The sequence below is a fragment of the Ochlerotatus camptorhynchus genome, unplaced genomic scaffold (genome assembly GCF_037179485.1).
Source record: "Ochlerotatus camptorhynchus isolate MF236.1 unplaced genomic scaffold, CSIRO-AGI_Acam_v1.1 ptg000242l, whole genome shotgun sequence".
Taxonomy (NCBI): Eukaryota; Metazoa; Arthropoda; class Insecta; order Diptera; family Culicidae; genus Ochlerotatus; species Ochlerotatus camptorhynchus.
Genome location: NW_027040732.1, coordinates 944,145 through 970,568, shown reverse-complemented (window position 1 = coordinate 970,568; position 26,424 = coordinate 944,145). Strand labels below are relative to the sequence as shown.

General features: G+C 41.2%; 3 protein-coding genes across 3 annotated transcripts in view; 1 reads left to right on the top strand and 2 right to left on the bottom strand.

Annotated features, from left to right (window-relative positions):
- Positions 1-26,424, top strand: part of LOC135704494 (cuticle protein 12.5-like) — a 41,453-nt gene that overhangs the window by 7,127 nt on the left and 7,902 nt on the right. The gene's annotated exons all lie outside the window — the stretch shown is intronic.
- LOC135704497 (cuticle protein 16.5-like) lies at positions 1,604-2,149 on the bottom strand. The gene is made up of 2 exons (XM_065225982.1): positions 2,141-2,149; positions 1,604-2,080 (listed from the first exon to the last, which is right to left on the bottom strand). Exons 1-2 carry the CDS (start codon positions 2,147-2,149, stop codon positions 1,604-1,606), a joined length of 486 nt encoding a protein of 161 aa, XP_065082054.1.
- Positions 15,226-15,987, bottom strand: LOC135704496 (cuticle protein 10.6-like). Its single transcript, XM_065225981.1, has 3 exons — positions 15,979-15,987; positions 15,568-15,916; positions 15,226-15,369 (listed from the first exon to the last, which is right to left on the bottom strand). The coding sequence occupies exons 1-3, from the start codon at positions 15,985-15,987 to the stop codon at positions 15,245-15,247; spliced, it is 483 nt and encodes a 160-aa protein (XP_065082053.1). The 3' UTR covers positions 15,226-15,244.

Here is a 26,424-nt window from a genome sequence, read left to right as displayed (position 1 = left end):
CGTAACGAAGAGCCCTCGATCGAGTGGCATCAAATTACATAGCTCAATAATTCCAACAGTCCACCAAAATTCTGATGCAGCAGTCAAGAACCTTGTTGCCTGTCGGTACTCCAGTCGTCTCGCTCACCCATATGCAAACCATAGATTAAGAATCATTGTAAAACCATATATAAAAGAATGACTTTTGTGAATAAACCAATTTTTTTACCGAGAGCCAACTTGGGTAGTCGCTTGGTCCGAACCGGAGGTTACTCCTCAGAGCCCTCCCTAGTTCGGATACCATCTAGACTGAAAAGAAAGCCTTCTCCATACAAAAGACTCGGTGCCTCCCGTCACACTCTTACAGTACCACTTCGAGCACAAGCAATTGTATTTTGCTAAATTAATTACGATATATTTATGAAAAAAAACAGAAATATTGCGCACAGTTTAATTGCGAACTTCACACCAAACTGGACAAATAAACCCGTTTTCGCTTATTAAAAAGGGCGATAAAAGTGCGAATGTTTTTCTAATCATCTTGTTGTCTTCAGTGCACTCATTTCTTATAATAAGGAAGCAATAAGTGATCCAGAGACAAGGACAGAATCGTGCATTTTATCACACTTTTTGAATTTTTGGGACTATCCTGTTGCAGATGCAATCAGCAATATTATACGAACTAAAAATGTATAAAATATATCCATTCACAACGTATTATATAATTGTTAATTATGCATAAAACTCTCATATGTCATACACATTTTACTGCCATAATACATTTTTGCATTTAATTTGTATTTATTTTCCCCCGATTACAATACTTTTTAGCTCAATGAGAAATCCTCTAAATATTTCCAAATCAGAATGCTCGTTTGGCTCACAGCTTGACAGTTCTCGCTGCTCGATTGGCTCAAAATGGCCGCTTCCGCGAATCTCTACATATAGGATTACTGGTAATAAGGGCAAGTGTTGAATTTACAGTAAACCCTCCATATATGCGGTTCATGGTTCCGTCCACCAACCGCTGTTTCTCGGCTGTCCTTCAAAATGTTGAAAATGTCCAAAAGACAGAGTGAATGGAACCAAAAAATAAATCCCTTAAATTTGATGCAATACCAATTCTTCTACGTCACGCAAATCCTAAGATATAGACGATTGCATGCGTCCAGATTCCAAATGGACCAAGCTTCATGACTGGTAATAAAACCATGAAGCTCCTGAAAAGCCATAAGTAACTGGTTGTCTAATGCATATAAACAATGACAAATGTGAACAATTTAGTGTCTTCTTAATCATTTCTCTTTGACCTCTATGCGGCCTGTGTAAATCTCAGAGCCAGAGAAGTTGATGAATGAGCTTTGACGTAAACAATAATTCCCGTTGTACCAATCATGGTGGTGGCAAAAGGCACATCGGTCACGATCTTGCACCCGAAATTAACGAAGTAGAAAAAGCACATGGCACAAAGAGTGTGCCGGAGCACCACGCGGTTGTTGGTGTGGAATTTGGATAAAAAGAGAAACATCCCAAGGTTGGGTATTTTGGATCTAACGTGTAATTCAATTCAACTGGTCATATCAACAGGTGCACCTAGTAGTTTAACAAATTGACTTGGGTAGCATCAGTAAGCGTAATGGCCGTGATGGTTGTTGTAACCAAGAGAAACTGGAGCATAGTTGTAGCCACGGCTAGCCAGGACTGGAGCAGCAACGGCTTGAGTGGCATAGGTGTTTTGGTGGTAGAGCTGGGGCTGGCCTACGGCGATGGTCTTGGCAGCCAGTGGGGCAGCATAAGCAGAATATCCGTAGTTGTCGTAGCTGTGTCCATAGGAGAGAGCTGGAGCGGCGTAGGTGTTGGTGAGTTGAGCGGTGGTGTATGCGTGACTGGGGGCAGCCAGGACGGGAGCAGCGTGGGCGTATCCATGATGAGCTGGAGCGGCATAGGCTAAAGAAGGCGAATGATGACGAGTCAAGGTGCTGTAGCTCACGGCTGGAGCAGACGAGTAGTGGGCAGCCGCTGGGCCGGCGTACGATACGGATTGCTCCACTCCGGCGTATCCGGCGCTGGCATAAGCCAAGGATGCGATGAGCACTACGAGCTGCGGAGAAATTGAAACTTAATAAATGCAATTGAACTGGAAAAAATTCGGATCACCTACCTTGAACATTTTGATTATACTTGTTGAGGTTGTCACTGGAAGACTTTGACTGAAACAATGATACAGCTTTGGGGTTTTGACAAAATATTTATAGTGAAATGTTTGACCAGTCCTAACGACTGGACAATCGATCAAAAGGAACGGCCCGAAGAAGCGATAAATACAATCAGCTTCATATTTTCGTTGGAACGACCTTCAGATTTGGATTCACCGGTTCAGTTTCATATATTGTTACCTGTTACCATTGACCATCACATAGATGCAACATTGCATTAATTGATTTATTTTCGCTCATTGCGTGGTTTTACGAAGAAACCATATGATAAGCTATTACGGTTTGGATGATTAATGGAAATAATTCTAGATGAACTGGACTAATTCAATTTGGCAATGACAACCTCAACCTAACAAGAGTAAAGTTAATTCAACCAAGTAATCGGCAACATGCCTTATCGCAAATGAAATTGATTTTATTTATTTATGTCAATAGCAATTAGGTGTCAATTTTTGCTGCAGCCTTGTGCAAATTGTCACATAGGTTGAGTCAATTCAACGGAAAGCAAAGCTATAAAAAATGAATTCCATTTATCAGCGAGGAAGCGATGCGTTGGAAGATATATGCCAAAGTAGCCGTAGTAGATTTCTTCCGCTAGCATCTTCGATTGTTTGCTTTCAAACTGAAGTTGTATAAATATAGATTTGATTTTCTATAATCGTATCAATACCCTTTTTACAGTTCTCAAGTACAATTGGAAGAGTAAATTCTTAGCGCTGTTGAAAATGGTCTTCAAGGTAGGTTTTTCCAGTGTTTTAAGATCCAAATGTAATTTTTTTGTCATCGTTCTAGCTTGCCGTACTGTTCGCAACCCTGGCTTATGTCAGTGCTGGAGCCATTGAATCCATTTATCCCGAATCATACGTTTCCCCAGTATTGGCCCACTATGCTGCTGCTCCAGCTGTGAGCTTCAGTTCCATTACCCAAACTCACCCACCATCCGTTGCCTACTCTGCCCCATCATACGGATACGCCCATTCTCACGGCTATGCTGCCCCTGCGTTATCTTACACAAGAAATTATGCTCCTGAGCTGTCCTACGCCACGCCATTGTCTGCCTACAAACACGCTGTCAACCCAATTCTAGATGCCCGCACCTTCGACTATGGCTATTCTACCCCAGAATTCTACAGCAACTCCGGTCACTTTGCCCATTAAGTTTCTAATCAGCCATGACCAGGCAGTCTGTGTGTAATAAACCTCTATGTCAACAACCAAATAAATTCTAGTTCTTCAAATATCACAACCGGAAGTGATCTACCTGTCAGTTTGCGTCCAACACTGTCAAATAAAAGTCGAGTATTGCCCTCTGACCAAGTGGGCTTTACAGCAAAATATATCACCATTCGTTCTTTTCCCTTCTTTGAATCATTTGCTGTTTGTTCCGTTCAACCTTTTGTCCCCCTTCCCATCATTCGGCCTTTTATCCATTCGATCTATTGTGCCATAAACCAACTGTCGATCGACCTTTCGATCAACCGACTTTTTGTCCATTCAAAATTTTGTCCATTCGACCTGTTGTTAATTTGACCTTTTGACCATTCGTCTTTTTGTCCCCTGTGGTGAATTACCAGCAATACTCCTATAGAACTACCTCGCGTAGTTGTAAGAGAAACATGGGTAGATTTCTGGAGGTATATTATTAAGGAATACTTACTTACCGCAAGAGAGTACGCAGGCGACCAAAGTACGCACTGGTTCGAAAGGCAGGTAAACAAAATGATGGACTAATGATTTTGAATGGGATTTAAAACCTCTACTGAGTTCAAGTTTACTAGAAATATATTCTGTACTAGCTGACCCAGCAAAATTCGTATTGCCTCGAATAATGATGATTGGTTCAAATAATTAGTTGACATTTTTTTTCAAAATTGTTTCAGTTTTTGTTTTGAAGTTTATTTCCTTCTTAACTTTTAAGAAGTACGGTTTCCTGATCCTTTAAAATTGTTCCAAATAACATTATTTTGAAAACCTTTTTATGTTATTTTTTTCTTTAATGTTGTATTGTTCAGTTTTGTAGAACAGTACAAATATGAAAGAACTGCACATGATTAAAAGAAGGAATAATGAACAATTAAATATTTATTTCCTTCTTTTGATCGTGAGTTATAACTTGCTAAGTTTGATGTAAGAGTATTTATATGGGAGAACAGCTCATGCTATAAATAATGCTAAATTACAAATTCAGAGAAATGGCATTCAAGGCAATGGATTACTCTGGGTGATGATTTCCGGATTATTCGGAATAGTGTGTTTTGGGAAACTTTAATGTTGTTTTTGATAGATTTAGGAAAATTATTTTGAAGCATTATATCTTCCTTACTACAATAGCTGGATCCATTAATTTCAACTCTTTACTTTTGCAGCAATAAACTTGTTTCTATGTTTTGCTGTTACATACTTGTCGGGATGTGATATTTGAAAAATTAATAATACAGAATGGACCTATACTTACTCCTAGTTTTAATTACTTACAGAAACAATGAATATCATTATTCTCGAAAATTATACAGATTAATTATTGAAGTGCGAAATAAAAATAAACGACATTTTTGGTTTTGCCGTCTGCAGCAAATACATACAATGCAGAGCTTTTTCCCACTCGTGAACATGCAACATATAACTGACCATGCGAGAAACATGGAAATTCCAGATTCAATGAATGTCCTTGCGCTTTGCTTACAGCCATTGCAAACGCAAAGCGAACCGGAAACTGCACACGTTTGAATTCAAAAGGCAAATCGGTTGGTATCATTGGAATGCGCGGAATTAAAACGTCCTCATCCTTATACTTCCCTTTAAGAATTGTCGCTTCAATGACCATTTCAAAGTCGGAGATGATTGATATTCCGCAGCATTATTATAACCTTCATTAATGAAAAATTGATATGTTTTGTTAGTTGTACAATTAAATGAAAAATTTTAGGATTATTATAATTATCGTGAGGTGCCAATCTGGGTAATTCCAATTAAATCAAAAATTCAGTGGGGTAGTTCACGACATCTTCATCGTTTGTAATGGAATCTATAGATTTGTATGAGCGTAACTGGCCAGAAATTTCGAACATGCTTCAGCGTTACGGCGTCCTGTGGCTTCATTCATTTATAGCCATTGTTCCGTATTTTGGCTCGCACGGATGGTTCTCTGTTGGCTCACATTGCGTTTGCAACGGCCAATGTTCGCACGTTCCACTTTGGGCATCTTTGGTATACGACGGCAGAACTAAAAGCAATGAAAATTGTGAATTTAACCTCGTATCAACCTGGAAAGACTGCAGAAGAAATTGAACTTACCACTTGAGGTTACATAGCTCCAACAGTCTCACTTCTATCACAGCCGGTATGCCTTGAACACTGCTGAAACTGATATAAAAATATTGAACTTCGGCACAAATCACTTGATTATTTACAGTATACCTCATATATTGCAAAATTCTAGTAGATTTTTTTTCACATATTAATGTTTGGACAGGTCAATTTCAAAGAGATAAATTGAATCTAATTGTCGGCGATCGATTGTGAATGACAGTAGCTGACGTGGTCGTGGTTTCGTATATTTGCGATACCGCCTCCTAGATCAAAGTGGATTCAAAAGCGTTGGATCCTTTTGGGGCCCACGGCATTTCTGGGATTCGGGGGGTTTTGAATGTTCCTGGGGGGTTTCTTCTACATTTTATTGCATAAAAACACGGCGGGGATCAAGACGAACGAATTCATGTTTAAATATTGCAAATCCGTCCATCCGTTCTTGAGTTAATGCCGAGGGGGGCGACACATTTAAATCTCAAATTTAGATGCTCAATAAATCTGATACTAGCGAATAAATCTTCGAAAAATCTTCTTTCATTTCTCGCATCTACTTGCATCGCGCATCATCTTTTTGTAGGAAAACTTCAAAATCGTGATAAATTTTCTTTCTATCTACTCAGCGTACGCGCAGCTAGCCACAGCAAAACACAATATTTCCTGCAGCGTAGATAGAGTCGTCCCCCTCAGTTAAATCGTGACATACACAACTCAAATCCATTTTTATTTATATAGATTTTGATTAAGGGGGTATTCCCGATCTTTTTTTTTCAAAAAATCAAATTTTTTTTTTCACGTTTTTTTGTACTTTAGACTATATACTTTCATCCCCCCAAGCCGTTTTCTGATCAGCGAATTCGGTGTCCAGGCATAGCTGACTAATGGTAAGAACCCCCAAATGGTTTTAACTAAAATCAAAACTTTAAACGCGTTTTTCTCGAAACCACATTTTTTTTATCGGGCGAAGATTTTTCTCAGTAACTATAAGAGATATTGACTTGAATCTTTGCGCATTTTGTTCCTTATTAAATTCTTTGGAGCTTCTCCCACTTTCAGCCAAAAATATTAACATTTAACATTGTTTGAAGCACCTTAAAGCTGCAAAAAAGCGGGCTAAAAATCGCCTGTTTTTTTCATATGGCCGCCATTTTGTTAATTTGCAAGATTTTTTGCTGCCAACGGGAGAAGCTCCAGAGAATCTTATGCAGATTATTAATTTCATCACGAAATCTGTTTCAGATGAAGCCGTTCCAGAGAAAAGTATTCGCCCGTCCAGGCGTTTGCGGCGAACAGGGGTCTCTTTGCGGCCATTTTGTGACGTCAATAATGTCTTTTTTATGTCGAAAAAAATTTATTTGTAAACTTTATTTGTTTATTTGTTTATTTGTTCTTCGTCTTCGACAATGTCGTACAGACTAGTTTAACTTATGCTATGTTTTTAATCCTATTTTTAAAACAATTTTTGGACACATTAAAATCAAACAAATCACTAACATTGTTGAAAGCTCTGAGGCAAGAACTGAGCGGGTTGTTATGACCATAACATGTTCTATGCGATAAGTGCTGAGTACCGCAGCTGACGCTGTGGAACGTTCAGTGATACTTGCAGGAGAAGATCCGAACAGTCGACGTTATTCTGGACGATATCGAATATAACCAGCCGCTGCAATTTCAGCCGTCTTGCCGATAGCAGTTCCAGATCAATTAGTTGACATCGTTCTGGATATGCAGGTAGATGGACAGGATCATTCCACGGTAGGTGCCGAAGAGCAAAGCGAATGAATGATTTCTGCACACGTTCGATGCGGATCACCTGAGATGTATGGTACGGTGCCCAAATGGGAGCAGCATATTCCAGGATACTTCGCACTAAAGCACAGAACAAGGCTTTTAATGTGTGCACGTCGGTGAATTGAGATGCTTTGCGGCGAATGAACCCAAGAACGGAGAAGGCTTTGGCAGTGACGGTGGATATATATTCGTTGAATCGAAGCTTACAATCCATGATAACTCCTAAATCACGGATAGACTGGACACGTTCCAGCGGAGCAGTGTCAATATTGTAAAGATGATTGATGGGAATCCAACAACGGCTAAAAGTGATCACCTTGCACTTATTGATGTTCACGCACATTCCATTTTCCTTGCACCATCGTGAAAGGGCATCGATGTCAATCTGCAGAGCAACACAGTCCAAAACAGACTTGATGACTCTGAAGATTTTGAGGTCGTCGGCAAAAAACAACTTTCCAGAAGATATTTGCAGGCACAAGTCATTGATGAAGAGCACAAAGATCAATGGACCTAACACACTCCCTTGTGGAACTCCAGATGGAATGTAGAAGGTCCTGGATCGTGCTGAGTTCACCTGGACGAATGCTTTCCTACCAGTCAGGTAAGACATTAGCCAGTCGGCTATCCAATCGGGAAAACCCATATGTCTCAGCTTTTCCACGGCATAGCTATGCGGAACAGTATCAAATGCTTTCGAAAAATCAATGTATACAGAGTCCACTTGATTCCGGCTTTCAATCTCACGAAACAAAACGTTGGTGAAGCATAATAAGTTGGTTGTTGCAGAGCGATGGGGAACGAATCCATGCTGGTATTCCGAAATTATCGGTTTTGCTGCAGACAGTAAGACCTCGTGGACCAAGGATTCAAAGAGCTTTCCCAGGCAACAGAGAATCGAGATCCCGCGGTAATTTTCAACGTGCCGCACGCTACCCGATTTGTGGATGGGAATCATTTTGGCAGTTTTCCATAAACCTGGGAATGTTTTTTCATTTAACGATCGATTGAACAGTATCGTCAAAGGTTTAACTATAGACTCGGCGCAATTCTTCAGCAGTGTTGGAGTTAAACCGTCGACTCCGGCTCCTTTCGACGCATCTAGTTTGGCTAACGCTCTCAACACTTCCTCACGAGAAAAATTGAAAAAAGGAAGGTGGATATCATGGGATGGCACATTTTGAAAACAACCCGGGTGAGGTTGGGGCGAATCCGCATTAAACACACTTTGAAAGAAGGTCGAAAAAAGATTAGCTGCCTCTTCAGAAGAGCAGGCCAAAGCGTCACCATACTTGACATTGTCCGGAACACGATTGCTTGCCCTTTGTTGCTTCACGAACCTCCAGAACATTGATGGGTTTTGTTTCAAATTCGATTGCAGCCTCTGCATGTATTCATGGTAGCTTGATGCTACGAGCTCTTTGTAGGACAGTTCCACAAGGTGAAGCGATTCTCGGTTTTCAATGGCTTTGTTAGCGAAGAATCGTTTACGTGCTTTACGCAGTCTGTTGCGCAGGTTTCTTAACTCAATGGACCACCAGGGCTTCCTGTTGGCTCCACTAATAGCAGGGCGGCGTCGAGAGACCTTCAAGTGGAGAATTTCGTAAAGCTTGTCGTAAAACAGAAGAACAATATCATCGACAGAGTGCCCCTGAAGAAGCTGCTCCCAGTCAACCGATGAAAATTCTGCATTGAGAGATTCGAAGTCGCAGCGCCTAAGATCCAGATCAATAGAGTCCGACTGAGCGTTTGCTGGAACGTGCACACATCTATGTACATCAACTTGAAGTTCTAACGGCGGATGGTGAGGATCGATAGGCAAGAGTGGTAAAACAGGATGCGATATTTCAAAATCGTCAGGAGCGTTCGTAAAAGCCAGATCGAGTAGCCTGCCATTCGGGTTTGAGATTGAGTTTAGTTGAACCAAACCACATGTAGAAATGGATTCGGTTAGTACGAGTTCTTGTTCGCTGGAGGCATTCGCAGGCAGGTATCCATTGACATCTTCATCGAAGGTCCATTGCAGCTGAGGGAGATTGTAATCCCCAAGAAGTAAGACTATGTCGTTGGCCGCCGATCGATCAGCAACATACTGAACAGCGGAAGAGTGGGTGGAATATAACGCAGGATCAGAATTCGGACGAAGGTAAATACCGAAAATGTGCAGAGACCGGTTTGGTAGTTTCACGCACACAGCGACTTGCTCAAGCTGTCTACAGTCGGTTAAAGATACCTCGGTACAGTGCAGACTCAATTTTACTGCAACGAGCACACCCCCGCCTCTCGACAAGTTGCTTGTTGATTCACTACGATCACATCGAAACAGCGAGTAATCCGATGTTAGCTCCGCATCGATTATATCGGGCCGGAGCCACGTTTCGGTGAGAACGACCACATCGTAATCGCAGCTGGATAATCCTAACTTCAAGTCAGATGTTTTCGTTCGTAGACCTCTGACGTTTTGGTAATAAACCGACAGAAATCGATGTCTTGATGGGGTTCCACTACTGCCCCCACAGTCGTCGAACGAGGTCACGCAACGCTGGTAATCGGGTGCACTAGAAAGTGAATGATCATCAGGGAGCGAGCAGGTTGTTAAGCTTGAGTACTTGCCGGTGTTCACTGTTTGGAAGACCCCCTCTCCACTCCCGACAACGGGACCGAGACTCTGATGGCAGGATACTAAGTTGATACGGGATGCAAACTGGACCATGTCGGGAGGATCGGGGGCTTCCATGATGCTGTATAGCGGGCGTCTCGGTGTCGAAGTGTAGTTGGTTTGTATCGATGAAGTAGTTGATGCAGTATTAGCAGTCTCGGTTTCGATCTCGTCATTGGTGTTTGAACAAACAGAAGTCACAGTGCTATAAGTCGAAGGTACATCAGGCGAAGCATAAGTCGATAGTGGAAAGTACTTGCCTGATAATTCCGGTTGGAAGACCCCCTCCCCTACCCTAACAGGCCCGGGACGACTCGGTTGGCAGGATGCAGGAATGGGCACGACTGTTTCAGGTGCCTTGGGGGCTTCCATTAGGCTATCGACGTTGCATCCCGGGATCAGCCAGTAGGAGACGGGTTGACGGGCTTTCGAAATTTTTGGGAACCGTTGAACTCTCGAAACATGATACCTTCCGGCCACGTTGAAGGGTCCAGCGCTTGGGATTTCAATCCAGGGTCCAAACCAATTTTGAAGGAAATAAACGTTAGGTTCGATACGTCTTTTCCTTTGGGCACTAGTTTGACTATGTCAGGATTTTCACTGAGATTCAGGTTTGCCTTCACCATCCCCAGAACTGACTCGTTTGCCACGTCAGGCCTGATTCGTGACAGGTAAAGCCAGAATTTCTTCGGCTCCGAGTACGTTGGGACGCATACGACATCCTGGCACGATGCTTTGGATCCAGACAAACAGTTGTCAACGATGCGAGGCTTCTCAACTTGCGGAATCGGCCTAGGCGCAGGCGGCGAAGCGGTACTGGTAGAATTAGACGCCAACTGCTTGATTTCGGTGCGCAACTCACTGATGGCCTGAGTGAGAGACACGAGCGGAGCAGTATCGATGGGTTTGATTGCAATAGATCGAAGGTGAGAATTTTCGAATAATTCCACGCATTTGTCGCACATCCAATAAAGGTTGCTTCGGTGTGTGGTGAAGTATCCCAATAGCGCACGAGACACTCCGGCGCAGCCCATGTGGAACGATCCACCGCAAAATCCGCGACAAGCAACCTGCTCAATGCCAACGATGGCAGAGTCACATTTCGAGCAGTTTTTCTCCATCTCGATGTTGATCACGTCTGAATGCGCCTAATGATGTACTCTTCGCTGTCCTTCGATGAAAGATAATTCGAACGCTGGTTGCAGGAGAACAGGCGCCACAACCAATGTCGACTAAAGCGGCAAAATCAGTGACGTGGGTGGTCGATGAGTTACGTCAATAAATTTTGGATCACAACAGCGTGAAACAAAACCACACGAATTCACACGGGACAACTAGTGTTTGCACTGAAATTCACGTTGCTCTTGATGTTTATGGAGAACTCAAGCCAGCAAACGTTAAGACAAGAAAAAAGTCACAAAATATACACGAGAAAAGCAATAAAATTGAAACAGCTAGTAAACAAACTTAACCGTAAATCAAGTGCGAGTGTATTGTAACTGTTTGTTCAATAAACAAGAATCCCAAAGAGTTAGGCGCATTACTATTCATTTTCCTTGAAAAAAAATTAATTGAAAAACAGGCCAAAAAAAGGCAAAAGATTGGGAATACCCCCTTAATACACCTAAAATTTATCACTAGATGTGTGAAAATTTTTCAATTTTTGCATTTTGATATAAAATTAAAAAAATGTTTGAAGTGGTATTATGATATCATGGATGAAGATTATAACCTAAGTATTTAAGTATTATGATAGTTCTATATGATAGGAATTTTATGGTATGTATCAGCGGAAAATATAGGAAAGACGTAATTTATGGGAGACCCTTTTCATTGCTGACTTCGAGTGGGGCAAGTGTACGAATGGCTTCGAATGGTGATCAAATTGTGTCGTTTTAAAAAATGCTGATAGAACCTGTTTTTAATCTTTTATAAGTACACTGTAGTGCAATAATATTACCATATATATATATTACCCTTAGATTTTTTGGCAAATTTTCTCACACGCACGTCTCTTGCCGATGATATGTGTTAACCTCTCAGTATCTTCTAACTGTCGCATATAACAAATTACCAAATATATTAAAAACATCAGATTTCTACGATTTTGTGCGAATTTCTACAGCTAAAAAACTTTCAACTGACAACACTTCGACCAGGAAGACCGATGAGTGCATACAAATACTATGTGCGTAAAGATGAAGTACTCAGATCCAATTTTGATTTTTATTGATTTAGAAAGCAGTCATTAAATTAAAATAAACGATTGTGAACCATTCAATAAAATGTGCAATCTGTGTTCCTTTTACTTAATCAATATTTTGAGAAAATATAATGAGTTTTCGAACAGCTATCCATCAGGGATTGTTGCCAAATAGTCATGGAATCGACTCACGCTTATAAACTAAAATCAGTGCTCGAAACAACTCATTCATCCTGACGAGAAGAAGAATCAGCTGTTTCAAGGAACGACGAATTTCTTCCAGAGCGTGGTTCAAAGGTCTAGATGTAACTCGGAGATTAATTTGCGTGATGTCAAGACTTATGTTCAACCACAACTCGCTAGACGCACATTTCTCCAGAATAAACCTCGTTGACAGCAATATATGTAGGTGCAGAACCGGTTATGATGACATCGATTACGCAGTTTGGTATTGCCCGGGTCAGGCCATTATCCAATCCGCTCCACCGAACACCACCGTTGCCTGGATACCTGGCCACTGGGGCATCCAGGGTAACGTTGAAGCCGACCACCTCGCCTCTTCTGGTCGACTAATGAACAAACTGACAAGCGAAGTTCCAGGTCCAGACTTAATAAATTGGCTGTTAAAAATTACATGGGAGAACCGGAGCAAGGACTGGTTAGGCAGAAGAGGTCTTTTTAGCCGTAAGATAAAAGGAGAGACGCACCGATGGGAAAACCTACCTGACCACCGTTCTCAAGTGGTGTTGTCTAGGCTGAGGTCAGGACACACTCGAATTTTGCACAACATTACTGGGAATGGCGAATTCCATAGACGTTGCCCAATATGCCAGATCCATCAATCGGTGGAGCACATGATATGCCACTGCCAACAATACCAAGGCGCCAGAGATCTATACGGTATCTCTTGCAACATAAAAAATGCCCTCAGCAAGGACCCCAGTCGTTCCGCTGCGCTACTGGTCTTTCACCGCGAGACAGGCCTGTACAATAGAGTGATGCAAAATTTGAAATTTTCGCTTCACAATACTTAAACGATTCCAAACCGGATCCTGACTAACTTCTCAAAATTTGAACCCATTTGGTGAGAAACTGTAGTTTGTATGGGAATTACTATGGTAAAACCAAGATTTTTGTTCATGTCTATCTAATAATTCACGATATCGGTCTGCTTCAAAAGCTTCGTACTTGTAGGAAAGCTACAACTTTGCTGAAGACCACGTTTTGATTAAATGCAAGGATCAAAAGTTATCAATGGTTCAATGCACTGATGTCTTATGATCAGCGAATCCAAACACATAAAGCAACCAACGATACAGACAAAACGGTTGCTACGACTACCATGACAAACTCGCTCTGTAACATAGCTCGATCCGAGTGGTAGAAGGATAATGATATATTGCTTGCCTGCTTTGTTGCAATATACACGGATGAGGACATAGCTTGATATGAATCGAGAAAAGACATAACAAAAAAAAATCCCATTAACACACGTGTATCATCTTCGGCTTTACTTCGTGAAGCAGCTTGCCAACAATTTGCTCGTTTCCTTCTACCGCCCCGAGTGAGTTGTGTTGCACGGGCTGCTTGTCATGAAAAAGAAGGAAGAAGATTATATCATTATTGCTTTGCACTTCTGACATAGCGTTATTATTCGGTTCGTTGATCGCTTGTCATTTTGTCATTCGGAGATATTTTTGATTCCTTGCTTATGATCATGCTCAATCAACTGCTCAGCAGGCAACATTGGTATTTCTGGGGCGTTGAATAGGACACAAAAATCATGGCTACTATGTCACACTGCAAAATACAGTGTTGCCTACAGAGCAGCTGCTTGATCATGTCATAAGTTTACCAATCTCTTAAATAATTAATAACCTTTTCCTGTCTCGTTTTACATAGGACCGATCTAGAGCAAAGTTGTAGCTGAAAATTTTTTCTATAAGAATGGCTATAGAACTGTTTCGCAGCTCAATATGAAAAAAAGACTAGAAGGCAATGAACAAAAAGTTGAGATTTCCCATAGTAATTTACATGTAAACTTCAAATGGCTTGTGCGAAGCCTGTTTCTAACCAAATGAGTTGTAATTTTGGGAGGCTAATCAGGACCCGATTTGAAACCATTTAAGCACTGTGGAGCGAAAAAGTCAAATTTTGCATCAGTCTACTGTACAACCAGATATAACTCCACCCGATAGAGTCATCACCGCCTACAGCATACCGCGGAAAGAAACAACCACCGCTATCACACCATCAGGAACACCTTCAATAACCACGACCATAGATTCGAACTTGAACTCTCCCCTGTCAACCACCCTAGGAAACCCCCACCAGCATGAAACAGCATGAAAAGACAGCATTACTTTAGTTTTCTATTTTAAGAAACTCCTCTCAGGAGCCCTCGCTTTCTTTTTAGAAGTGTCCCCTATGGGCACTCCTCAATTTTTCAACTTTGTGACTTTCAACTTTGTGAAGCAGCGTTCGACTGAAAGTCTCCTTAATAAACATAACTAACTAACGGGTAATGACGCCTCCAGAGCACGACTATTGGATACCCTAGTGGCCCGAGGTAGACAACCCTTCCGTGAAGTAAGATATGTATTGGGAACCCGTGATCTTCCCTACATGCAGGACGTTAGTTTGTCTGATGATAGAGTTTGATGTGTCCATCCCCTCCTTTCCAAACAAACTTCCAGCTATTGTGTCCCAGTCTTATTATCCCCCTGTTATTGTGCTACTTGCCCCTGCCCAGCTAGGATTTGGTCAACCGTCCGAGAGTAGTATCTGAAGGAGGCTTCAGAAACCAGTCTCCTACCTAGCTCCTTCCAATCGAAATTGTTACCCATTAACCTCGAGCCCGCCACGAGTAATTGGTACGCAATACTAACCGTGATTTACTGCTGTTTAAAATTTTAATTAAAAAATTACGGATTTTTAGCTCCGCAAAGTGTCACACAGGAAAAAATCCAACAGATGGCAGATCGTCAACCTCACCAAACGGTAAAATCTCAAGATCGGTAAATTGGATATAATTTTTTATTCAATTCAACAGTCACATATACTTGCTCTAACAATCTGACTTGGGTGGCCTTAGTAAGCGTAATGGCCGTGATGGTTGTTGTATCCGAGGACATGAGCTCCGGCAGCAGCCGGGGCATAGTTGTACCCATGGTTAGCCAGGACTGGAGCAGCAACGGCATGAGTGGCAAAGGCGTTTTGGTGATAGAGTTGAGGCTGGGCAACGGCTGCAGCCTGGGCATAGTTATATCCATGGGAAGCCAGGACTGGAGCACCAACGGCATGAGTGGCGTAGGTGTTTTGGTGGTAGAGCTGAGGCTGGGCTACGGCAGCAACCGGGGCATAGTTGTAGCCATGGGAAGCCTGGACTGGAGCAGCAACGGCATAGGTCTTTTGGTGGTAGTGCTGAGGCTGGGCTACGGCGATGGTCTTGGCAGCCAGTGGGGCAGCATAAGCGGAATATCCATAGTTGTCGTGGGACACGGCTGGAGCGTAGCTGTGTCCATAGGAGAGAGCTGGAGCGGCATAGGCTTGGGTGGCATATGCGTGGCTAGGGGCAGCCAGGACTGGAGTAGCGTGGGCGTATCCATGATGAGCTGGAGCGGTGTTTTGATGGCGGGTGAACGAGCTGTAGCTCACGGCTGGAGCAGAAGAGTAGTGAGCAGCCACAGGGGCAGCGTAGGTGTGTTCCGTTCCAGCATAACCGGCGCTGGCATAAGCCAAGGAAGCAATCAGGACTGCGAGCTAAGAAAAAAAATATAGTTAATTAATAGAATTGAACTCCAAGAGATTCTAGGATTATTTACCTTGAACATTTTGATTAAACCTTTTGAGATGGACACTGAAAGACGTTCACTGAAGCAATGATACAGTTTTGCGGTTTTGTCATAATATTTATAGAGAAAAAATCAACCAGTCGATCACCGAAATATAAATCAATAGGAACGCCCCGAAGACGTAATAAATAAGCTAAATTTTTCATCGGTGTGGCCTTCACATTTTGATTCAGTTTCACATACGCACAGTGACACCTGTTCTGTTACCATTAACCATCTTTACCCTCCGCACACAAGAGTCAACCGAAAAAGCAATATTGATTCCATTTTGTGTGCGTTATTAGCCGAAGTAAAAATTGGCTTTAGTATTTCAGACAGTGATTGGGTCAGTTCTTCTTCAATTGTTTGATTGCAGTCGGTACCGTCATGATGGGTTAAACGTGCGTTCAATGAACTTGAAGCATGTATATGAACTGAGAGTTACTTAAACTATTTGTTTTGAAGAATGCTTCATGTGAGATTGAAATGCAGCACCTCGAATAAAAACCTAATTGAGAGGGTTTTCCATAAAGTAGAGGATATGCATATGTTTTTATGCAACATAAAATGTCACCACCATAGTGGTATAATTAACTAAGAGCACCCATTACATCGAAAGCCATTCAAAGAAAGGAGAAAAAATCCTGCAGCCCATGTCGCAGTATACTTACGATAATGTGTGAAGGTCACTGTAATTACTTGGCGTAACAATTAGCTTCCATTTTCAGTTGGGGATCCATAAGAATGGACTCATGTCTTTCATGCACCCTCATCTCAAGTGGACTATCAACTTGCACGTTTTTCGAGCTCCATTTTCAAACCTGGCACCACGGTAGACGACACCATCAGTTTAAAGAAATTCACCGCATCATGTGCCTTTTGATCTGCTTTCCTCTTATTGGTACCGTAGTGCGGGGACAAATTGATCATTTAATAATATAAATATAGATATAAATTTTTACGTTAAGAGTAATCAACGAACTAGTAGTATTAAAATCAGTAGCTTAGAGATCTCTATCGTTCTGCATGATTACTTATCATACTGAGCGATTAGTTTCTATTGAGAAAATTTTAAAAATCTCCAATTTGAAATATTGATATGGGGTGAATTTGGTCTGTTAGAGCGAGACATGCATTTTAATATCGACATTTTAATTTGCATGGGCATCCCTAATTAAGATTAGATACGAGAGAGAACCTCTTCCGCTGGGCCGTTCTTGCTCCTTATGGCTTGCGTGGGTTTACTTCGGTTCTCGTGAAAAGGACCTAGCAAATTATTTACAAAAGTTGATAGGCCCTTTTCAAATGTTTCGCGAGCATTATTCGTGTGTTCATTTTTAGTAAACAGGGCCCCGCTGTTGTGTTCAGTAGATGAACTAAAGTTCATCCGTGCACAGGTCTATCAACCGGTGGAAACTAACGATTTTAAATTGATTCACTACTTGAATAGCCTATTGGTCCCAAGCAAATCGATTAACGTACCCTATTCTAGTCGAAATTCTAGTACTTCACTATGTTTGTTTTGATTCGGTATGAAAGTTTGACAGATAAAATGAGGGGTTCGTGGATTTTCCTATGTTTCGAGGGGTGTGTCGATTAGCTTGGGACGGAAGATAGTACCAGAGCTGAGCCAAAAAGTAGAGCCTATTTCTTTGGGACCTTCTGGTCTTAGAGCTACCTCTATGGGTCTATTGAGTCAGCTGTGTGGCCATTGACCAATGCACGGAATGAACTGCATGAACAAATTTGACGTTTGAGCGGAGCCGTGTTTACTAAAAATGAACACATGAATAAAACTCGCGTAACATTTAAAAATGGTCTATCAACTTATGTACACAAAACTTGCTAGATATTTCTCGCGCGAACCGAAGTACGCCCATGCAAACCAACAACACCAATGGGTAGGGTGAATTCTCTCCTTTCCGATAGTGGTTTGGTTTGCGTGGGTGTTCTTCGGTTCGTGAGAAAAGGGCCTAACAAGTTGTTTTTTTTTTTTCCTTTGGTTTGTTTACCGTCGATCTTGTTTTCCGTGCTGAGCACCAATGCTACCGACGCGCCAGGAAGGCAGCTCCCACACCTGGACCCTACCTATCGACCCATCAACTCATGAACCGGGGACCAACGGCTTTACTTCCCTTCCGAAGGAAGGCGTGATCAGAGATGTTATGCCTCAGAACATCCCGGCGGCGCCGACTGGGATTGAACCCAGGCCTGCTGGGGTGAGAAGTAATCACGCTTACCACTACACCACCGGCGCCTTTAACAAGTTGTTTATAAAAGTTGATAGGACCTTTTCTAAAGTTACGCAAGCATTACATCATGCGTTCATTTTTAGTAAACACGGCACCGCTCAAAAGCTATTTTTTTTCGTGAGTTCATTCCGTGCATTGGTCAATAGATAGTATAAAAATATCAGTGACAATAAACCGTCGGGGAAGACACTTCGTTCGTTCCGTCCTTTATCGTAATAAATGTATTTTAGCGTTCACGTAATAAAAGGTGTTTTGTTTGTAAGTGCGCGAAAGTGCGTGGCCGGATCCAGCCGGGAATACACCATGTATGCGAGAATCGTACTCCATGCAGTAGTTTCTTCACCGATCTTCTTTAACATTTGCAAGTTCTTCTCGTAAACGCTGATGAGATTGATCAGTCCGTCGTAACTTTATCACTTCAAGCCTTCCACGACAAAAAGGGAATACAGATGTGCCTTCACAATCAGCTTCTTGTTCTCGTAACGGGACGCAAGCGCCTTCCACGGTACGCTGTTATTCACCGCCGAAAGCTCAACCGACTCGATCTCCTGCAGGGCCTCTCGTGACAGGACTAACTTCAGATAGCTGAACCTGTCCATATCGATTAGCTGCTTGTTTTAATGGATCAGACAGCCACTCCTTAATCCTCCCACCGAACGACGGAAGGCGAATTTATGGAAGTTTCACCTTCGAGAATGATGCTTCAGATCGGTCACCAAGTTGACCATTTCCGATAGACATCCATGTAGATGATAGTGGGGTCTACTTTGACAACAAACTGGTCTTCATGGATTTGGCCTAGCAGATTTTCCTTCTGCTGCGTTTCCTCGTCAGCATCAGCATCATCAACATCATCCAGCAACAGCTCAATTCGTTCCCGAACCTCGTAGAACTCCTTGCTGACTGACGCTAGAGTTTCCAGTCGTACACTTGGCACTCGTCTCTAGCAGGATCATATTTCGTCGCGAAATTCTCCATTCTAGCCAATTCCTCCCCTTGGCTAGTTTTTGCACCTTGCTGTTGGTGGGCGGGCTTAATTTCTAATGCTTTATAGTGGAGTGTTGGAGACGGTAGGTTTATGGTCGGCGTTGCTGGCTCATGCCGCGATAGAATGGCGTCATGGGCAGCCAATGGGGATTAATAAGCTTCCCCTCTCTGATAAACCACTGCATGAGAGAGCCAAAGATCTAGTCTAGCAGTGATAGTATCACACTTGTTACTCCTTTAATTGAGAGCCGCGTCGTAGTACGCTTACGTATAGGCACTGACGTTGGGTGTGATACTGGCGGGTTTTGCCGCAAATCACTCTTATTTTATTTATTTTTACGCAGATAGATTTATGTGGGTTTGCAAGGGAATTATACTATTGAAATATTTCAGAAAGTGCCCAACGGTGCTCCTTCTATTTGCGTGACAAGCTTTCATTGTTGTTTTCATTGAAGTATTACTCTATTTGCGTGACAAGCTTTCATTGTTGTTTTCATTGAAGTATTACTCAGGAAACATCATTTTTGTACATGGTATTGTAACTAATCTTATATGTGCTTCATTTTGATTTGGGATAAGTGTTTGAACTATTGCTCGGGATTTCCACTGTAGCGTGCTTCTATTGTGACATACCCATACGTATTTTTGTGGTGCGACATAGTGGAAGCGTGTGAGCGTAATTGGAACATATACCCTATATAATTTAAAAATCAGCTAGGAAACTAACTTCAAAATGAAGCATTTTAGTCACATGAATAGTATAAAATGCTAGTCACATAAATAGTATGTTACCTGGGTCGAACTAAGATATAATAAATAGGTATAGGCTTAAATCAAAAATACTTGAAACACGTTTAATTTTAGATTACAAGCACAAGTGCAGGTACTTAATAAAGCATGGTTTATGATTGATTAGGTGAATTAGAGCTTTTAATAATTTATTAAATTAGACTAATGAGATATCATAATCATCAAATGAACTTAAATAAGAAACTTCAGAAAGTCTAATGACATTAAGTAGATTAATAAAAAAATTAGGATGCGGGGGGTCCGCTTAGGGAGGCAACTAACCTTTAAAGTTGTAGAATAAATCTTCTTATTTAGTCTTGAACTTTAAAAAAAACGCAGGCAGCATTAAGCAGATTAACAAGGAGAGGAATAGTTTAGGAAATAAGTAAACAAGTGGACATCACAGGGCTATGTACCAAAAGGTAAAAAAGGACTCGCATGCACTATCAATCAAATATTATTAATTAATTGCCACGGGCGCGAAGAGATCAAACCCCCAAATTTCTTTCGAGTTTATTTCTAGTAACCGTTCTTATTACATTAGGGTTCCAAATCAGATGCTGACATCCTTGTGATATTTCCTGCAGAAATTTCAAAAAATTATTCTAGAATGAAAAATACCACTTTCAAGTTAATGACAACAATCGCAAATGCAACCATATGATCGATTTTTGAGATTGAATGTTATTGAACGTCACCTAAATAAAATATAAATTTATGCATAAAGTCAACTGAGAAAAACAATCATCGGAGTTTCATTATGCGCTGCTATAAAGATTTGTCTTAATATCTGTCACCGAAAATTGTCTTTGTGGCAACTAAAAACGCAACCCTCAATGATCTATTTCACCTCGGTGATCAATTTGCCCCCAGATTACGGTAGTACAAAATAGTGAGGTAACGACCCTCGATGGGATTATAATGATTCGCACAATCATGCTCCCAACAGAGCATGGACACCACAATTGTAGTCAATGGTTGGATCATGAAGCGCGGAGTGTATGACATCACTAATTCCATGAGTAGATGTAGTTGAATTGTTAAGAGCGCCACTGCTATACTTACAGTCATTGTTGACTCTCGGCATCATCTCATCTCATCGGTTGGTCGTTACCTCCGTTGGGGGTCCTCTGCGTGGAAGTACTTCAGGGGAACGAATTGCGAAGGTCGGATTAATGGCGAAGTGAACTCTTGGAGTAGCAGCGTGACCCAGGAGGCTGGAATCGAGAGCATGATTCATTTCCAGCTCTAGAGAGGAGGTGCTCTTGAAGGAGGTTAAGGTTGCTGTTGATGGAGGTAGGACAGCGTAAATAGTTGCAATTTTATATTGTGGCATTGAAAGCTCTATTTCCTATTACCTGTCAGAGAGTATCATTATATCCAGGGTAAAGCAAGAGATCGATATTTTATGAATTAAGGCCGTTTTGAAGTTTTAATCGTTATTGTGAAAGTTTTAAAATTGCTAAAATAAAGGGAAGGATTAATCAAATGAAAATTGCTATTGTGAAAAAGTCAATCCAAAAGAGGAAATCAGCCAAACATTGACAAATTTACATGATCCAACACATAGAAAAATAAAAAAAAAACGTTATCAGAAGCAGTGTCTAGCGGCGCCGGTGGTTTAGTGGTAAGCGTGATTACCTATCACCCCAGCAGGCCTGGGTGCAATCCCAATCGGCGCTGCCGGGAGGGATGTTCTGAGACATAAAATCTCAGATCACGGGGAGTAAAGCCGTTGGTACCCGGTTCATGAGTTGATGAGTCGATTGGTAGGGTCCAGGTGTGGGAGCTGCCTTCCTGGCGTCAGTAGCATTGGTAATACCCTATGCAGGTATCGCCCCTTATCAATCAGAACATTTTTACTTTTTGGACAACACACACACACATTTATAGAAGACTACTGGATAGAAACAAATCTGGTGAGGGAGGAACCGGTGGTTACTAGTACTAGTGAGCTCCTTAAAATTATGTTGTGCTTTGTGGGTTTTGACCAGCGTTGCCAGAATGTTTTAAAGCTTATCGGTATCAAAGGTTTAAAAAAAATCTGTATTCGTCGGTATTTACTATTTTAATTAATTTTAAATTTTTGCCGTTTTCGAAAGCGAAATTTTTAATCTTTTGGACTGTGATCGGAAAATTCCGAAAGAAAACTCCGAGGAATGTATGAATTAGCTTCTGGAGGAAGCTGAAAATAACACCCAGAGAAAGAAGAAAGAAGCTCTCTTGGAGGAAATTTGAGGAAAGTTCTGAGAGAAGTCGGAAAATCATCCGCGAAACTTCCAAGACATAAATTGAGAAACTTCTGGCGAAAGTTTAAAGAAACATTCAGAAATCGGAAATAAATTCCAGAAGTAGCCATTTACAGGGAAAGCCAGAAGGAGCTCGGATAAATCTTCCAATAAAAGTAAAAAAAAAGCCAAATGGACAAAATTCCAGAACTAGACGAAAGAAATTTCTGTGAAAGTTTAATTGAACTTCCTGGAGAAGACTGAAGAAACTTCCTGAGGTAGATTGAAATAAAAAATTCTGAAGGAAATCGAAAGCCAGAGCGCTAATGGAACAGTCGAAAGAAACAAGGACATAATTCCGGAAGAAAGAGCTCTTGGGGGATGTTCTTATGATCCAGAAAATTTTCCAAATGGTCATAAAACATCCCTGAAGACGCCGCAATGCCCCTGAAGTTTTTGGAACATTCCTGAAATGCACTTAGGAATATTCCATAATTCCTCGGGCTGTTTTGGAGTACTCTGATCATCTTTGAAATACTTGGAACTAACCTGTTTATAATGAGACTACCGGAATATCTCTAATCAACTTTGAAGGTCTCTAGACTTTCTTGAAGATTACGAAATTTCTTAAGCGCTCTCACAATTTTCTTGAATTTATTGTAACATCAGCATTGAAGTTCTCTGATCTTCCCGATTTTTCTAATTTTTAAAAGTTATCAACACTGCCATTAATAAGAACGGAAATTTCCATAAAATGTTCTCACAATGTGCTAATGTTCATGTAAATTCCCTTACGTTTCTTAAATTTGCATGAGCCCCTCGGAACATTGCTGAAGTTTTCGGAAATTGTCTGTGTTTCTCGGAACTCCTTTAAAATTTCAGCGATTTCCTTGAAATTTATTGATCTGTCCTGATGTTCTTCCTAAAGTTCTCTCAATTATCCTGAAACTAATGAAACTGTCCTGAACACCATTAAATTTTCTAGAAGTTCTTTGGACTTGTGAAGTATCCAGAATATTTATGATGTTTCCTTAAGTTCACTGGAGTTCGCTGGACCGGGTTTTGGAATTTTAACAGAAGTTATTGAAACATTCTTCAATTTATCGAAACTTACTCAAAAGTCTTTTCAGAAGTTCTTAAAAGTTCCTGCTGCTAGTGTGGATCCGCAATCAAAATCTGGAAGCATTCCTGAAGTTGCGGGAAACTTGAAAAAACTGGCGGGAAAAGATGGAAGAATCATTCGAGCGAAGGTTGAAGAAACGTCCAAGGGAAGTCGAAATAAGTTTCCGAGAGGAATCATAAAATAATTTACGATGTGAGGTGGAAGAAAATTCAGGAAGTTAAATAATGTTTGAAAAGTATTTCCCGATTCCCCGAAATTACCAGAAAGAGCCATTGACTGTTTATCGATTCATAGGTAGCCAAAAACAGTGAGGAAATTGAAACATTAATCAAAAGAGACATTTTTAAAGATGATTATTTTTAAAGGCTCAAAAAATTTCAGGTATTCAAAAAGATACAAGTAAATACGAAATACGAGCGCGGGCAGGCAATAATCATTTTGATTATTTAATAAAATCGGTATAAATCGGTATCAAACCTCAAAAATCGGTATTCTGAGGAACCTTATCTGGTTGTATCTGGCAATGCTGATTTTGAACTACACAATGTGTTAGTGAGAATTTTCGGTTTCGGATGCAGCCCAAGGGACTCGATCTTCAGAGCGTGTCCAGTTTGTGAACAGTTTAAAGCTGGAAATATATTTGCATTAGCTTTAAGGTTATTAAAGTAAAGAAACAAGCTTACAATTCGTGTTTCCTCCTTTTTTCCTGCACCTCTGATTCCCTAACCTCAATTTCACTAGAGTAACAAACTCACTGCTAAAAATTGAGGTATAATTAGTTTGTTTGTTTGTAATTCAATTCTGTCCTGTACATTACCGTTTAGTAATCAAAGTTTGAAGTTTTAGAGCAATAGAAACGCAAATAATAATGAATATGCTGTAAATTAAACTTTTGTCTTCCTAGCGTGCTTACACTGTGTCAAATTACGATCTTTTTTTATTTCTTCTTCCTTTACTAATACTCTAACCCGTCCGTTTTCGTGTACCGCTAACTGCCAAGGTTAATTTAAATATCGAGGTGCGTTCGAGGTACCCAGTGGGCTTAACACAATGTTTGTTTTGATTCGCTATGAAAGTTTGACAGATAAAATGAGGGGTTAGTGGATTTTCCTATGTTTCGAGGGGTGTATCGATTAGCTTGGGACCGAAGATATGTTACACATTTTGAAGTCATGCCGACAAAACTACAAGAACCTTCTACCGTGTTTGGAATTACGCAACATGGAATCAAGATACCATATAAAAACCCCTCACTCCACGGATCTCACTCTCACAAGTAGCTCAATAGATGCTCTCGATTGGCACAAGCCACAAACCTTTGATCAGTGCGCGGCAAAAATGGTGCATAAAACCAATAACACCGAGAAGTTTTACCACTCCCGTGAATATTCCTGGCTTTTCATCCTGCACATCACAGTTGAGGTAACGCTGTATTTAATATAGATCAGTGCAAATCTCATTGTAACTAATCTCCGTAGATACGAGCAAGGGATCCGTAGATACGATCACGGAATCCGTAAATAAAAAGCACAAGACACGTGAAGCGCCAAGTGGTACCTTAGTCGCAGGTATCACCGATAGAGGTAATTAACAGCACTTCCCCGCGAAACATAGTTTTGATGATAATCCTCTAATTCAGAAACTCGCCTGATCTGACAAGCGGATCAATGAAACGCAGCAGTCTCGCACATTTACGGCTTGGCTAGATCAGGTAAACACACCGATGGTGCAATACGGACAATAGCTAACCCACAACGCATTGTTTATTAGGTTTCCACCCGATCAAAGCTTTGGGTCTCGAGTTCATGAGGAGAGGCGAAACAGAAAGGCCTTTGAAAGTTAACAGCTGCAGCTCATCGATCTGCGAACGGACGAGTTCACTCTATCGGTAGAAGTTGCAGTTCCACCGTTGTCCAGCGTGTTATTTCGAAACCAGGCTACCTGGGAACCGCTCGCCTGTAAGAGCCACGGCAAGCAGAAGAATCGACGTCTTGTAACAGCAGTAGCAGGGACAAGAACCGCATAGGATTGACGCGACATTGCGTATCGCTAAAGTACAGCAGCGAGTAGTCGTGCGACAGCGTAGCGTATCGCAAGGCAACGCTACAAGGTGGTGCATTGGTGCAACAGCAGAGTTACGGAGTTTCGAGTGATATTTTGTGTTGGGTGCGTTGAAATGGTGAATACTACGACGGTTGCGGTAAATGGCAGGAAAACTACGGCGGCAGCGGAGCACAGGGGGCCTCCATCATCGTAAGTGCTAACTTCGAGGGCATGAAGAGATTTCGTATTCTGGACGAATAGACGTATCATTAAAACCATGCTTTTGTTTTCAAAATAAATATGCCGTACAATTTTGAGTAGTTATTGATTGTGTTTACTTTGAGTGACTTTGGGTTGAATTACATTCCGTTCGCATTAAATTGGGCTAGCGAGATACCTAACTGCTTAGTTAAGCTCGGATTCCTTTTCGTTCCTCAGTTCTTTCGACATATACGCGCGAGATGCTATAGTACTGCATATACTATAGATAGTACCAGAGCTGAGCCAAAAAGTTGAGCACGTTTCTTCGAGGACCTTCTGGTCTTAGAGTAAGCTCTATGGTAATACCCTATGCGGGTATGCCCCCTTATCAATCAGAACATGTTTACTTTTTGGACAACACACACATTTATAGAAGACTACTGGATACAAAATAATCTGTGAGCACGGTGAGAGGGAGGGGGGGGGGGGTACGACAGCTGGTTAGTAGTCATGAGTTTCGTAAAATGATGATGTGCTTTGTGGGTTTTGACACTAACTACAATTTTTGTGAATAACATAAATCTGTATCTCTTGTACATGACGACCTAGAGTGGGTAGAACTTGTTTTTGTTTTTCAGTGAATGTGATTTACATTCACTGATAAACAATGGTGGGTTCTGTTCGCTCTGGTTTATCCTGAAAAGATAAACAAATTTGAGTTATGAACAAAAATTGTAAAGATTATACTCGGAAAAATGCAACACTTTCTTTTGTGTATAACTATTTATTACATGGGTAAAAATTAATGAAATTT

Excerpts from the sequence above, each read along its gene's own strand:
- LOC135704496 (XM_065225981.1), bottom strand. Across the intron at positions 15,370-15,567 it reads CCAGCCTCAGCACTACCACC|ACGCCTTTGCCACTCATGCC; the intron begins AAAAGACCTATG and ends TCTATCACCAAA.